Here is a 15,010-nt window from a genome sequence, read left to right as displayed (position 1 = left end):
AGATACCACGAGATATCATTATTACAGTTCTATCGAAAAATTTAAAGACATTCCATTTACCTGGGAGTCAGAAATCTCTTTGAGTGTCTTATCAGAACCAACAGCAAAAGTAGTGCCTCCCTCGGGCGAGACAGCAGCACAAGTGTAGGAACATGTCTTCAGAACACTCTCACCCTCACGCTTGCTCGTGTACACACTCCATTCGTAGACCGCACCGTCAACACCACAAGAAATGATCTTGCTGTCGTCCTGCGACCAGACGATGCTGCGCACTTTGCCGTTGTGGCCCTTGAGGTTGCCCACGTTCTCGAAGGTGTAGGTAGCGTAGAGTTGAATAACGTTGCCGTGCACGGCTGCGAACAAGTGTCCTCCGTTACTGAACTGGCACTGAAATGGTACAAATTTAGTAAATCAGGTACCTGGAGAATCTTCCATTTCAAGTTCTCAAATACGCTTAATTTAGTTTTACTATTTTAAAGCCGAATTTATATATTATATTGTTGTTTATCAGCACCAGCCACCACGAGAAATGTATTTTATCGAAGGAATAAAAATATGATATTGTTGACTGATTATGTCAAAATTCTTTAATCATATTAGTATATTATGACTTTTTTCTTAATGCATTAATCGATAATCCCAGATTTGAATAGAATGCTGAATAATGGACTCTTAAGTTAATTCACCCATTTTCTTGAAATAGCTTAGCAGTGGTTAACCACTGGCACTTCCACCACCATACTGACCAATTATCTTTTAACCTAGTTTGTACTTTTTTAAACCAATAATACACTTTGTTAGTGAATTTTTCTATGATGTTTAGTAATGGTATTAGTTATTTAACCTCATTATGTTATGAAACAGTACAAATCATTTCAAGGCTATTGGCAATTTTGTAATCTAATGAAAGGTTTACAAAGGTAATTGATTTACTTTTAAAGTTTTAAGCCTAACATTTGTGGAAATATCCGTTATAGTTCGAGTTTTTGTTAAGTTATTGTGTCAAATACATCCTTAAATATTCTGGTATCAATCAATTAACAAACAATTCATGATGCATTGTTGGTTTTGTTCTGGACTGACAAATTGTAAAATTCAATTGTGGTGAACTAATTACACATATTAGTATTCAGGAATTTATAGATATTAGTATTTATAACACGCTTCGTCAATAAAAAACATTGGCCTCGTTGACCGGGATCAAACCGAATGCGAGCGCTTACATTTTTTTGCAGTCGTTCATTATCTTGGCCCTTTTTATTAGATTTTGTTTAATAAGTGATCCTACTACAAAGTAAGACCTGAAAAAGGAGTTTACTAGGCTTCAGGTATAGCGCCGTGTAGCCTGCATAAATTTTGTATTTCCTTAGAGAGCCACGTGACTTATAGAAATTTTCTATTTGCGGTGTAGAAACTAAGCCAAATACTCATTACCCAATGACAATGAATTAGTGTGACACACCGGTGCGTTTGAAGTTTAGCTTTTGAGTTGCCAGCCCTAAAATTGATGCCAGTTAAATTGCTATCTTTTTTAATTATAATTTGATAATGCAATAATTTCTCTTGACTTTTATATTCCGCTAATACGCATTGATTTAGCCGTGTTTTTGCTCAAATTTCGCTGACTCGATAATTTCATTCAGCAATCAGCTGACTCCCTGATTTCTGAATAGTGGAATGCCAGGCCCAGGGGAAGATGAGGGTCCTCCACTTCCCCCTGCAATACCGACTCGACGTAGAAAGAAGGATGATTCAGGCAAGAAACCCAAACGAAACCCAATTCCAACACCGGCTTCCTCGGCAATATTTCCTCCACCCCAATCAACTCCCTCTGAACAAGACCAGGGACCTTCAAATGAAAAGCCTAAGGAAAGTATGAAATCTACGGAGGAGATTAAACCTGGTCCATCGAAGGACACTTCCAAACAAGATGACAAACCACAGTCAAGTAAAGAATCACCCAGGCTCACACGAAGACAGACTTTAGCCAAATTGTTGGAGAGAAACCAAACTCGAGTTACTCGCCTTGTTGAGAACTTTATGGAAGAAGTTGTAGACACAATAAATGCACGTGATAGGTTTAACGAGAGAACAAACATTGAGATGGATGAGGTATCTCTGTGTTCCAGCGACGATGAATCTGTCAGAGTTCCTGTTGATCGAGAAAATTCCATTTACGCATACGAACCGTTGGTGCGGTTCCGGAAACTGGTGGAGATGAATGAAGAATACATCTTGAAGAAGGGAAAACAGAATAGATTCAAACAAAGACTCCCCGAGAGAGACACGTCAACATTACAAGGACAGATCAGGGTTAAATTGGATATTTTGTGTCTGAAAATTTCCGATGGAGTCGAAGACACGGGTGATGCAATAGACGACGCTCGGTTGATAGTTTGGAGGAAACTGAGGGATACGGCAACCGGAATCAAACAAAAGGGAGGTCAAGCTGTTCTTGGGAAGGCCTACTCGATGTTTGGGGACATTCTGAAAGACATAGACGATAGAAGACACCCAATCACAGGAATTCCAAAGTTTGTCAGCGACGACACGCCAGACCCTCACGCAGCTTTCAGGTATCTCGATCAAATGGCAGCAGAGCAAGGCATAGGAATGTACACAGAAGAATTCGTTCCGATCGAGTACGACGAATCAAGACTACAAAACATTCTTGACATAGTTGACCCAGAGGAGAAAGATGAACTGGGACAAGGTATAATTCATTTGGCAGCTCAGTATTGCAACCGAAGCACTTTGAATTGGATGATAGATAGCGGCTATGATTTAAACTTAGAGGATTCCAGAGGATACACACCCCTTTTCTACGCAGTAATGATAAACAACACAGACACTATTAACATCCTGATTAGGAATGGTGCTTTTATTAACCATGCCTCAGGTGAACTCGGGCGCCAAGCTATTCATATTGCCGCCCAGTATGGCTGCCTTGATGCCATGAAAATGCTGCTGGATTACGGAGCAAGTATTGACTGTCCTGACGAGAATTATCATACCCCAATCGTAATATCATCCTACTATTCCCACTCTGAAATCTCAGCTTTTCTATTGGAAGAAGGGGCAAATCCTTGCATTGAGGACAAATCCGGTATCATGGGTGCGATGAGAATAGCTTATACCATGCCGACAATCACAAGAGAAGTGTTCAACCAGTTTGTAACGGAGGATTTATACCAGGGTGAACGGTACTACAAACTGGATAGGATGCTGGGAAGTTGCCCTGACACCAACACCTCCTTCTACCACTACCTGGTCTGGCTGTCTAACATGGGCCTCATTGAGCATCCAATGTTTGAGAGGCTCACAGCTGCTAAGTGGGAGATGTACGGAAAAGCTCGGGCAAACATCAAACTGTCATTTGTGGGGCTGTACCTGTTTATTTGGAGCTTGCTTTATGTTATGGACTACAGGGATTTCCTGAAGAGCGATTTCAAGTTCACGTTTGGTGATGGGTTTTACTTGTTGATGCTCATTGCATCAACTGGGGCATATGTCTGGAGATCAAGGCAGAATATCAGCCTTCTTCGTCAGAGGTACGGATACACTGCGTTCCTAAATGATCTGTTTGAGACCACATATCAACAGGAACTCTCTAATCTCCACTTCAAAGGTAAAAGAATGGACCTGTTCTTGACAAGGAAGTATGGCCGGAAACAGATCACGATATTTGACGACGTCAAGTCTTCTCCAGCTGTATTGCTTGACTTTGTGGTGGACAACCTGCTCATGATATACCTGATTCTCAACATTTCCTGCTCAATCTTTGGCAACCTCCACACAGATCCCAACGTGTTGGGACAGATGAACGAAGCTGAACGACCCTGGAAAGGACCAACTAGTTACGTCACTTGGGTGGACATTTACGGAGCCATTTCCATCATGGCACTGTGGATTACCTGCTTCTTTAAACTGCAGATAACAAAAAAAGTAGGCCCCTTCGTTGTGTACATGAGGTACTGTGGCAAGGATCTCAGCACCATAGCAACCATGTTTATAGCTCTCTACATTCCAGCTTTCTGTGTCTTCCTGAAAACCACGTACACTAATGATAGCTGGTACGAAGGAATGTTCCTAGTTCTCAGAATGGTTTTGATTGATTACGACTATGATAAAGGGGTCGACGACAGCTCCGTAAAAATTTGGTGGATGATTCTCTCCATGGGATGGATCGTGGTCTCATCGGTCATTGTTCTCAACTTATTGATTGCTCTGATGGCTGACAGCTACTCTAGAATCTTTGAGACGGCGGAGTTATATGCGCGAATCGAGCGCGGCAGATTCATCATGGAGTACGAGCGCACAATTCCAAGCAAACGGATGGGTGAATTCAATGATGCGATCAGAATGGATTCACCTCAGATAGTTTCATTTGATCCCGTTTGTGATAGAGACAAAGTAAGCGTCATTGAGGAGACGGTTGAAGGTTTGGCCAAGAAATTTGAAAAGTTAGAGAGACATCTTGACAACAAGATACTGAAAGAGTTGAATCACAGACTTGATACCATTGATCAGTCACTGACTTTGTACTCATTCCGATCATAAGAGATTGAGTTACTAGCTATTATAATTAGGTGGACAATTTAAATATTTGAAAAAATTAGTTTTTTGTTAATTGAGATGTTAAAGTCGTCAGTGACATAAAAATGTACAAACAAATCAAGACTATAAAATGGGCACATCCAGTATCTTGATCCGATGAACTCTTAAAGCGTACAGTAATAATGAACTTCTTTGATGTTTTGATTATTTGGGATTTGATCACCATTTTGAACTATTTAATTACCTGAACCAGTTTTTCTCAATAAGGTATAATTCCCATAAAAATGAGTACACACTACACAACAGGACAATAAACATGATTAAGAACCACATACCTCGCGACAGCCACGAATAGTGAACTCTTTGAAAGGTTGAATATCGTCGATGAGGATGTTCATAAGTCGGAGTTTGTCACTGAACCCAACTAGAACGTACAGTCCAGATGGATGCAGGGCGACACTGAATGCTTCCTCTTGGAATTCCTTTGTCAGGTCCAGAGAACTGTAAATGTTTCCCTCCTTATTATCATGTACCAATATAACAGTGTTCAACAAAGTGCGATTTGCAATGATCCACTCTTGTAAATAATTAAAAGCGGCAATAAAAATTATCAATTTCTGATGAGCTACTTACTTGTTCTCGTAATTCCAAATCCTCACAGTCCTATCGAGTGAGCAAGTAGAGACAAGCGGCTTCCTGATACACACATCTAGACCAGTTATCTGATCGTAATGGAAAGGCTGAGACAGGGTCTCAAACAGAGACTGCTCTCCTTTAGAGATCTCTGCTCCAGTCAGTCCAATGGTGTAGAGCTGGTTGTTGCGAGTTCCGGCGATGATGGTCTCTTCAGACGGACTGATGGTCATATGCATTATCTCGTGTAGCGCACCCTGGGCAAAGTTCTGTTAGTAAAAACTCCACTTAAATTATCTTCTTGCTTTACAACAGTTATGTTGTCCACGATTCCCTAAAATATGTTCTTTTCCCGATGTATATGGATTGTGGACTATGTCGACCACCTAGATCGGGCATTGTAGAATCTGCTGTTCTTGCGTGATGGGCTTCCCTGGGTACCCATTAGCTAGATCTGTCACCTTACAGTAAGCAGGACACGGCATTAAATGGAACGTATTATGAGGGCATGTGAACATGGTGAGGATTGAGGGCAGTTTCTTTGGGAGTGAAAGTTTCTAGCTAATCATAGGAGAATTTAACAATAACAACAAGGCCTCTCTGTTATTTCTTAATGTGTGTACAATACTGATTATTAAGATTACTTTTCTCTCTTACCAAGTCACATAAATCAAGAACAGGTATACAACTATAGTCAATTCTTTTAAAAAGCTGATTATGATCACAATATAAGAACTGTGTTTACCTTCATATTGGCAGTAGCCTGAGCGGAGTCAGCAGAAATAGGAATCCTAATTTCCCTTGCTTTCTTGTACAGCTCCCTCTCATCGGTCTTCTCGTACATGTAGACCACACCGTTACCCGCACTGCACAGGAATCCCTTGGAGTATTTAGTTACACAGAGGACGGGAGTCTGTGCCCTCATCGCACTCTCACTTGTCTCACTTTGTCCTGCTGTACCACTCCTGAAAAATCAGTTCGTTATTATCGACTTGAAGCACTCAAGCGGCTCCAGCTCTACGATGTGTAAATTTTTCGGGCGGCCACAGACGCCAGACGATATAAGTTATGATTCCTCGGTGTTTTCATGTGCACGTTTTGCACTATGCGGGGGACAGTGGTTGCTTATGAAGCAGATTGCATATGTAACCGCACACTACGTCACGACAATCATCTGTTCTTATGGTTGAATTATTGCACAAGACTGTCGGTATAACTTCAATTTTCAAACCGACATTATTTCTTCAAGGCATAACTGGTAACATTCTCCAAATCGTTTGCATCCCCGACATCCCATTCCTCATCACCTTTACACTTGTAAGTATTGAAATTCAACCAAAAACTAAATAGATGCATGCCTAATTCAGTCAAAGCTTCATTCGCCTTCCTATATTAAGCTGTATCATGTCAGTAGGTGGATTTATTTACAATTTTTGTGTTAGTCCTCATTTTGATAGAGGCTAGCATACTGAGTTGCATTGAAGCGCAGTGATATTCTTGCATAAGTGAAAAGTAATGTAACGTGGCTGTCGAAAGATGCTAACTGTGCGAGTTATGGGCGGTATTTATTATGAAAAATGTAGTTTAGGTGCGGTGTTTCTCAATGAAATATGTAGAAAATGTGCGGAGAATTAAGGCAAATTATGATAATATATTATTCTTGAATTGTGCTAATACTGCTATTGCATTAAATTGGCTATTTCAAGACCAAAGTTCTATAAGTAGGAGAAAGTGGTGCGATCCTGTCAGATTTTAAAGCTTCTTGGCTACTTCAAGATCAAAGTTCTATCAGTTAGCAGAAAGTGGAGCGATCCTGCCAGATTTTAAAGACCTCAACTCGGCTTGTCAGAGATTTGACCGGACGAACCAATGGGATGCAGATGGAGATTCACTGTATAATCTAACGACAATAATTGTCAAATGGAATAACTTTCATGCGTGCCCGAAAATGTGCCAATTGCCAAAAACGTCATATAGTGTAGCATCCACCACACTTATATTTTGGCCATACACGGATTGGTTTATCTGAGAATTTGCACTTACCCACCACTCGAAATATTTAGTGGAAAACGACTGAAAATATATATAGAAATTAAGCAACTTCTCCCAATGTGTAAAAGGTTTAATTTCTATCCTGTTGGTTACGTATGAAACTGAAAAGACAGACTACTGAACTGTCCACACACCACGTCGTATATATGCAACCAAGCAAATGTTTCACTCACAACTTTAACTCCATGCTAATGCAACCACATATTTATTATTCCAACTTTCCAACCTAGGGTCCGATTCCCCCAAATTTAAGTATTTTATACCATAAAGTTATCTAAATCATTTTAATCCTTCACGAATTTCAGTAAATTTTATAAAAATCTGTCAAGATTAGGGCTTGTTGGGCATTTGTAAATCTAAACTGAGAACCTACCTCTCACCACCAGTGCTGTCTGGAGCAACAGGGGAACTGACATGGAAGTCCTTCTTGTGTTCTTGTCCCTCGAACAGCAGCATTCTCCCTGTATCTGTACCAACTATGATACGGTCCTCGGATAGCCAGCTGTGGCACAAGAAGTTCTGGGGTTCAATCTTTTGGATAGGGTTCGCTTTGAGAGTGCCATCGTTGAACTTGTAAGTTTTGAAGACACCGTTACCTACCACACAGAATTGGGCGTTGTCGTTGGGGTTGAAGGATACCTGGAAAAGGGAGGTTTCATTCAATATCATTTCTTACGAATACAAGTTATAACATAATCTAGGCAGGTAGCTGATAGATGACACATTACAAAATTATTATTTTGCAGCACTAACATTGGCACTACAACACTGAATGTCTAAACATGACAAATTCAAGGACAACATTATAATCACCAACCTGGTAAACTTCATTGCTGACATTAGTGGATGTCCTGATAGAAGCCATGGGTTTTGGCTTCTCCCAAGCCCAATAAAGCAGCGTCCAATCAGGTCGGGCACCTTGAGACACTAGATACTTGGAGTCAGGAGAGAAAGCCAGACTGACATACTGCTGGGACTGAACATCGGTTGTTGTCAGCACTTTCTTCTTTCGGAGTGTCTGCAGATCATAGATGGTGATGGTAGCCTTTTCTCCTTTCTCTGCGACAGCAATGTATCTCTTGTTGGGTGTCAGAGCCATCGCTGTCATGCCCCCACTTTTCTCAATACTTGAGATGAATTTCTGGGTCTTGGTCTCGATGTTGTAGAGGATACAGTTGGACCCCGAAGGGTAGATGATGGTCTGCTCATCTTGGAAAGCTACGTTGTTCGCGACGTCTCCCTTGAGACCGAAGACATGCCTCAAGTTGGCGATTGCGATAGACATGACTTCTGAGTTACTCCTCTACATCCGAACACTTTCCTATAAAAGTAGTTAGTTGAGTGAGTTATTAGTAAGTTACACAATTTTAAACATATATATTATTATTGTTTTTGATTCAAAAACCGATGTATTTGGTTGCAAATTATAATTGATATTGTATTTATGTGGTAATCATATGACCGTCCAATGAAACAACATTTCGACTTTAACATGTATTGAGTCTCATAAAATCGCCAAAGTATCACATGCACATAATATAAAATTTGCACTTCAAAAAAGCTAAATATAATTTTGTGGAGGATCTGACTGGTGCATGACGCTGTACACTTATTTGCAGAGGAATCATCAAGTAGTGCAGGACTCAGTAGTGTAACTCGAGCTGTGTTTTAAATATATATGGATATGAGAGACAAACGGTTGCCATGGCTTATAATTTGATTGTGAATTCTTCTTACAGCTTACTCGAGACTCACAGGTTGGGTTCATAGGATCAGACGAGATATTCCTAATGGAATAAAGATTTGTACTTTTTAGGTCTCTTATTCATATGTCGATCTTGAGTCGATCGACTCTTTATTTTGATAAGTAATGATATGATAATTCTGTTACATATGAATGTGCATTGTGCATGAAAAAAATCAGATAATATTTACACTCAAATAATGTCTACATAATGTAAAATCGAAAAATTATTTCCAAGGTATGAGACTATAAAAGATTAAGATTGAAAGTTAATAGTTTGGAGAGCACAGGATTTGCTTTGTGGATCCACAGTTCTACCCTCTCAAAATAACATTATAAGCTCTCTCACCTTACGTTTTGTCCATTTCAATATCACAATCAATTTTGTTTATGTACATGTTTTCACAGTATCTTAAAAAATCCACACGGAAGCCTGAACCAAATAATTTAACAGTCTACCAAGGATCTGTATTCTCAGTTGTTCACGCAGCTCTCGTAGGTTGGCACCATGTATTTTATGTTGATGAAAGCATCAGGTCCTCCGTGCGTCTCGAAGGCTTCCAGAGTTTCCTGGATCAGGTCGCCGACATTTTCACGTCTCTGTTGGCTGTAGTCGATCCCATCTCCTTTGTTGATGTTCTTGTTTTTGAAGATGTTGAGGATGGGAAGAATCTGTCGGTAGTATGGAACTAGAGCTTCTCCGATGCAGTTAGCAGATATAACAAGGTGCTGGAGGATCTTGAGAGAAGTACAAACGCTTGACTTCTTTCTCGTGTTCAGGGCATTCTTTATCGGGATGATAAGTTGAGGGATTACTGGAAGAACTTTGTGGGAACCATGTTCCAGCATATCGTGGACTCCTTGTCGGGAGAAGAACTCGTAAGGGTGAGTCACCTCACAAAGTCCGTCGAAGAAAAGTGGGAGATAATGATGGAAATCTAGCTTCTCAATTTCTACTTTCCATGCGATCTTGTTACCTTTGGTATCGTGCTCTAACTGGATGGGAAAGTCTCCCCTTTCGTAGAATTTTCTGAAAGATGTGGGTTTGGCTGGCCGCTCCTTGAAAGCATTAGCACTTGGGGGACCTCTTACTTTGGTATTTTTCATACCAGCTTTGAGGGTGAAACCTTCTGCTTCCTCATCCTTGGATTTCTTAAGGGTTCTATTGACCGGTACCAGAACTTGTGAAGCCATTTGGTAGATCCTATGTGGGTGAAAAGTTAGAACCGTTGAATCATAAAATTACAGTCATCCATCATCAATTAAACTGATATTATTGCCAAGCACAGCAAACGGATCGCACAAATGAAACTCCATTCAAATACACAATTTCAATCCATTGGTCGTCAAAAAGAGTATAAGTTTGCAATAACAGCACAAAAGAAACCTGCTGGAGATGTTCTGTAATCTGTACTGTTCTGTAATCTGTACTGCCTCACTCATTCGAAATCAAGAATGCGATATGTTGTGACATAGAGTTTTAATGAAATACACGAAAACAAAGCAAATAACGATTTCCAAAGTAGCTGGTTTAAGAAAACGGATTATTTAATGAGTAAGCTACGGGAAAATTTTATAGCTTGTTTTTACATCGAACAGACATTACCCATTTACAGATATCAATAAATGCGGTGATTACTGCTGGTGCAGGTGCAGGTGGTTGTTAAATGTTAATAGGACTATATTGTTGGGTAGTTGATAGCCTATAAGTATGTTGAAATAAAGTAACTAGTGGAAGAAGTTCGGAGCACTGCATGTTACAGGTCAATGCGAGCAAGAGTAGCAAAAGACGATAACAAACACATGAAAACTATTCGATTGCACTTATATCAAGGTTACCATGGATATAATTTTCGATCTCTACTGACGGCGCGCGCGAGTTCAAACGCTTGCGGACGAATCAAAGCTCAGCTCATATAATTGCGCGGCTTACCCGCCAGATCATATTATCTTGATGTATTATGTGTACAATGTGTAATTGTATAAGAGCAATATTTTACCATTGTCCAAGTAGCATACAATTTATAATTTCACTTATATTATGATCTTGATAGGATTTAAGTTCTACCCCAAATGCATGAATATATGATAATTGAATAAATGATAATTAATTGAATATATGATAATTGATATACAAGTTTTTACATAGCCATGTACGTGTATACGCGTACTGCGTGTTACTGGGCCGCGCTCAGCCTGTCATTCCGCCTAATCTCTATTCGGTTATGTTTATGAACATAATAGCCTGAGGTCCCCAGGTAAACTGCGTGACGCGTTTAAGTTTCACAAGTAGAATATATCAGCGGTCGCGCGCTACTACAACATACAAGCAATAGGGCTCTGATTAGAGCAAATAATATGTAATAGTTGTAGTAAGTAAATTATTGGATGCGCGGCGCGGACCAGTAATGCATTGCGCTACAATTGAAATTTAGACGACAAACAAGTAACATCCGTCAGCGCTAAAATTAACATAACAATGTACAGTACATTTTTCATGCCAGCGTTGCAAAATTAAAATAAAGATTGTACTTGGCTTGAGCTTGATTGACGCGGAAATGTTGACCATTGTTAATGATCTGGCCCGGCGCGCGCTACTTCGTAGCTCGTGCCGCCGAGAAGAAAGCGGCGCGCGCTACTTCGAAGAAATTTAGACGAGTAACATCCGTCAAGGAAAATGTCAACCTTTTAAAATAATATTATAATATTGCTCTGCCATTTGCCATGCGGGCGAAGCAAAGGCCAAAGCTGAAGCAACTTGTCATACGTTGACCCTTCACATAGCCATGTGCCTACGCGTACTGCGTGACGGTGGTCGCGCGCTACTGCAAGCGAGAGGGCTCTGGTTAGAGCAACGTTGACCCGACGCGCACGAGTGCGCGGCTCCCCCTGTATATATAGTGTATCGTTGAAACTCTACAGTGAAATCCGACAGAGTGGGTCAAGACGTGATACAAAAAGCAACGTTTTCCGAGCCGAAGCAAGGTTAATAGTTTACCTAGCGTATCGAAGCGACGACGTAATAAAGTAAAGTAAAATAATTAAATTTTATTCACACTGAATTATGGGTTTTAAAATGTATTTTTAGTTTTAGTTGCTCTAGTTTTTGAATAATTTTGTTTCATTCGCAATTCGTTAAATTTGCTTTAAGTAGAACAAAGATTTAGTTCAAATGCTTTAATTATAAGAGTATTATACCCAACATTGACCGGCGAACTGATAGCTACTTCAGAAGCAATGAAACTACAATCTTCTAGATAAAATGAGTCATAGTACTTTCAGCCGGAGCCATCATAAGTGACATAAATCTAAAAGATAGTATGGTTAGTTTCTAAATATAAACTCAAACTCTGAAAAGGAAACTGCCGTGAAATATGAAACATCAATAAAAGGACCATTTATTTAAAAAAAATAATTTATGGAAAGCCCCTCAGACAAAATAAAAATCAATTATGCAATAAAGGAATCTTAAAAGGGTTTGTACTATTCATTCCTGAGGGGCGGAGGGAATTTAAGGCATGTATATATCGGTGCTCCTTAACATCTAAACTACTAGGACTTGAATTTTCTAGGATACACACTGAAACACTATTGTTAAAATTTTCCTTCTGAGTCAGTCCATGCTCTATATGGAGGTGGAGTCCTACGCAGTTTGAGTCATCATCCGTGTCAACCTTTTGCCCACTGATGATCTTGTAGAATGCTCTTCTGTGTTCGCCAAACCTTACCCGTAGCATTCTGGTGGATTTGCCTACGTATGGTTTCTCACACAGTTTACATCTGATCAAATATATGATGTTGTAAGTGATGCATGTACCTGGTGCTGGTTTTACCCGTTTCCCATTGATGCTGATTTGTGTAGCACTATCAATAGACTCACACGTTGCACAGTTCTTCTTTCTACACGGCCTTGTTTGACCATGCTTATTCCCCAGAGCTATTTCTTTCACCTTAACCAACCGGCTTTTGAGGTTGCTTCCTGTTTTCTTGACAAATTGGAAGAACTTTTTGCCATTCTTCTTTTCTTCAAGGGTGTTACTCTGTTGTTTTGAGTCACTCAGGTTACAAAAACTTCTGGTCTTCTTTAAGTTCTCCTCATACTTTTTCACTGTGGTGACAATGTCAGAGTCACTTCCGTAGGTTGAGACAACCCTTATTGGTAGGATCTCTGGCTTCAGTGTGTTGTCCTTGGGAGGTCTTCGTTCAAGGTTTCTTTCGGAGTTGAGAACTTTTTTGCTAATGTTGTTCACCATTTTTGAGGGATAAGCAGCTGCCTTGAATGCTTGGCTTAATTCACTCAATCTGGTTTCCAGTCGTTCTTGTGAGTTGATTATTCTCCTGAGTCTGATACACTGGCTGTAAACTATTCCACTATAAATGTGGTTTGGATGTGCACTGCTAAAATGTAGATAGCTCCTTGAATCTGTTTCCTTGATATGGAGGTCAGTTTGTAAGTTTCCCTCAGGGTCGAAACAAAACTCGATATCTAGAAAAGCCACAGGCGTGCCAACTTCCTTCCATTGGGATTCGTCAATGAGTAGCCCATATTCTTTCAAGGATTTGTTTACATCGGAAATCCACTGGTCAAATTTCCTTTCAGTGCTGTAGAAGAAACCTGCACCATCGTCAATGTACCGTCTTACAGTCCTGACTCTCTTCATCATGTCAGTGTTACTGTAAACGCATTTGTTCATTACATAAAATACAGTTATGTTGGCCAACTGCACACACAGACTTCCACCTGTAGGCACTCCGTTCTTTTGGACGTACCACTTGTCTTCGAAGCATCCAATAGAGGATCTTAGACTGATATCAACGAGGTCGACCAGCCAATCACAGAGTGCTGGTGTCCACTGTCCAGTCTGGTCTGGTGGTATTCATTGCATGATGAACGGCTTCCTTGACAAGTTCAGGGTTTAATGAGTCGTAGAGAGCTTTGAAGTCGAAAGTGAAAGCTCGGAGGGCTCGTTTGTCTGTTTCAACTTCATTGCATACTTCAAGCCATCTCAGTGCGTCCGTTGAGTCAGTCAGTAAGTCTTCGCAATAGTCCTTTTCAAGATTTTTGAAGTACTCACTGGCCAAGAAGACATCACTCCTTTTTGCTATTCCTTCCTGTAGTGCAGTGACTAGTCTCACAGGGGGCTCTATGCCTGGCACAAGGTCTTTTCTCTTCAATTTGTGGATCTTCAAACTCGGGTAAAAGTAGGCTTTTCCTGGCTTGAAATGTGAAGAAGTGCTCTTTGCATTGGTCTTATCTTTCCCCTCTTTTGTGCTATCATTATCAGAAACACCCATGACACTTTTTGCAGTCATCGGATGGATAAAACCTTTCTCTTTACCTTCAACCCATTTGAGGAATAACTCATGGTGTAATGTTTGGGTGAGATCTTCCTTCAGTTCAGTATAGATATTCGGGTTTTGGAGCTTCTCAAGTGTCTTCTTCCTTAGTGTCTCTGGGTTGATAATGATCACTGCACCTCCTTTATCAGCTTGAACAACGGATAGTTTTCCCTCATTGTTCATGCACTCAAGCCATTTTAGGCCCTCAGTCTCTTCCTTTGACAAGTTCTTCTTTGTGTCGCCTCTTGTAGTTTTCTGAATGGTCAATCTCTGGTCAAGGTCCGCCTCCATACTCTTCACAATATCATTAACACTACTGTCATCTGATGACTGTGATGAATAGTATTCGCTGATGACACCAATATATTTGTGACTGGGAAATCTAAAAAGGAGGCATATATGCGTGGTAATTCTCTTTTAGCTAGTTTATATTCCTACATGCGAGCAAACAAACTCCATGTCAACTTGTCTAAATGCTGTTTCATTCACTTTAAACCAGCATCGTCCTCCCAGACTGACAATAATTCTGAATATACTCTAACCATTGATAACTTTCCAATAAAACAAGTTGCATCTGCTAAGTTTCTGGGAGTCGTCATCGATGAAAAGCTAACCTGGGAAGAACATATAAAATCACTTAGGCGTTCTCTCAGCCATGCAACATCAACTCTCTGCCGCCTACGC

The 15,010-nt window shown here is 40.3% G+C and overlaps 3 protein-coding genes across 7 annotated transcripts in view; 2 read left to right on the top strand and 1 right to left on the bottom strand.

Moving 5' to 3' along the window:
• The window catches only part of LOC134816726 (arginine and glutamate-rich protein 1-A-like), a 1,122,901-nt gene that overhangs the window by 402,472 nt on the left and 705,419 nt on the right, over positions 1–15,010 (top strand). The gene's annotated exons all lie outside the window — the stretch shown is intronic.
• Positions 1–15,010, bottom strand: part of LOC134816498 (cilia- and flagella-associated protein 57-like) — a 70,190-nt gene that overhangs the window by 3,533 nt on the left and 51,647 nt on the right. For 2 of the 4 annotated variants that reach the window (XM_063825359.1, XM_063825361.1), the window contains exons 2-8: positions 8,060–8,565; positions 7,616–7,881; positions 7,234–7,263; positions 5,936–6,155; positions 5,191–5,447; positions 4,893–5,058; positions 61–387 (exon numbers count right to left, since the gene is read on the bottom strand). In XM_063825359.1, coding sequence (XP_063681429.1) covers positions 61–387; positions 4,893–5,058; positions 5,191–5,447; positions 5,936–6,155; positions 7,234–7,263; positions 7,616–7,881; positions 8,060–8,527 — 1,734 coding nt within the window. In that variant the 5' untranslated portion in view covers positions 8,528–8,565. The remainder of the gene's footprint in view (positions 1–60; positions 388–4,892; positions 5,059–5,190; positions 5,448–5,935; positions 6,156–7,233; positions 7,264–7,615; positions 7,882–8,059; positions 8,566–15,010) is intronic. The other 2 variants (XM_063825360.1, XM_063825362.1) reach the window with 1 other exon arrangement.
• The window catches only part of LOC134816502 (cell surface glycoprotein 1-like), a 79,089-nt gene that overhangs the window by 57,235 nt on the left and 6,844 nt on the right, over positions 1–15,010 (top strand). The gene's annotated exons all lie outside the window — the stretch shown is intronic.

This window comes from Bolinopsis microptera, chromosome 6 (assembly GCF_026151205.1).
Source record: "Bolinopsis microptera isolate Bmic1 chromosome 6, MBARI_Bmic_1.0, whole genome shotgun sequence".
In the NCBI taxonomy this organism is placed as follows: Eukaryota; Metazoa; Ctenophora; class Tentaculata; order Lobata; family Bolinopsidae; genus Bolinopsis; species Bolinopsis microptera.
Note: the sequence above shows the minus strand (reverse complement) of the source record. Positions and strands in the feature narration are given on the sequence as shown.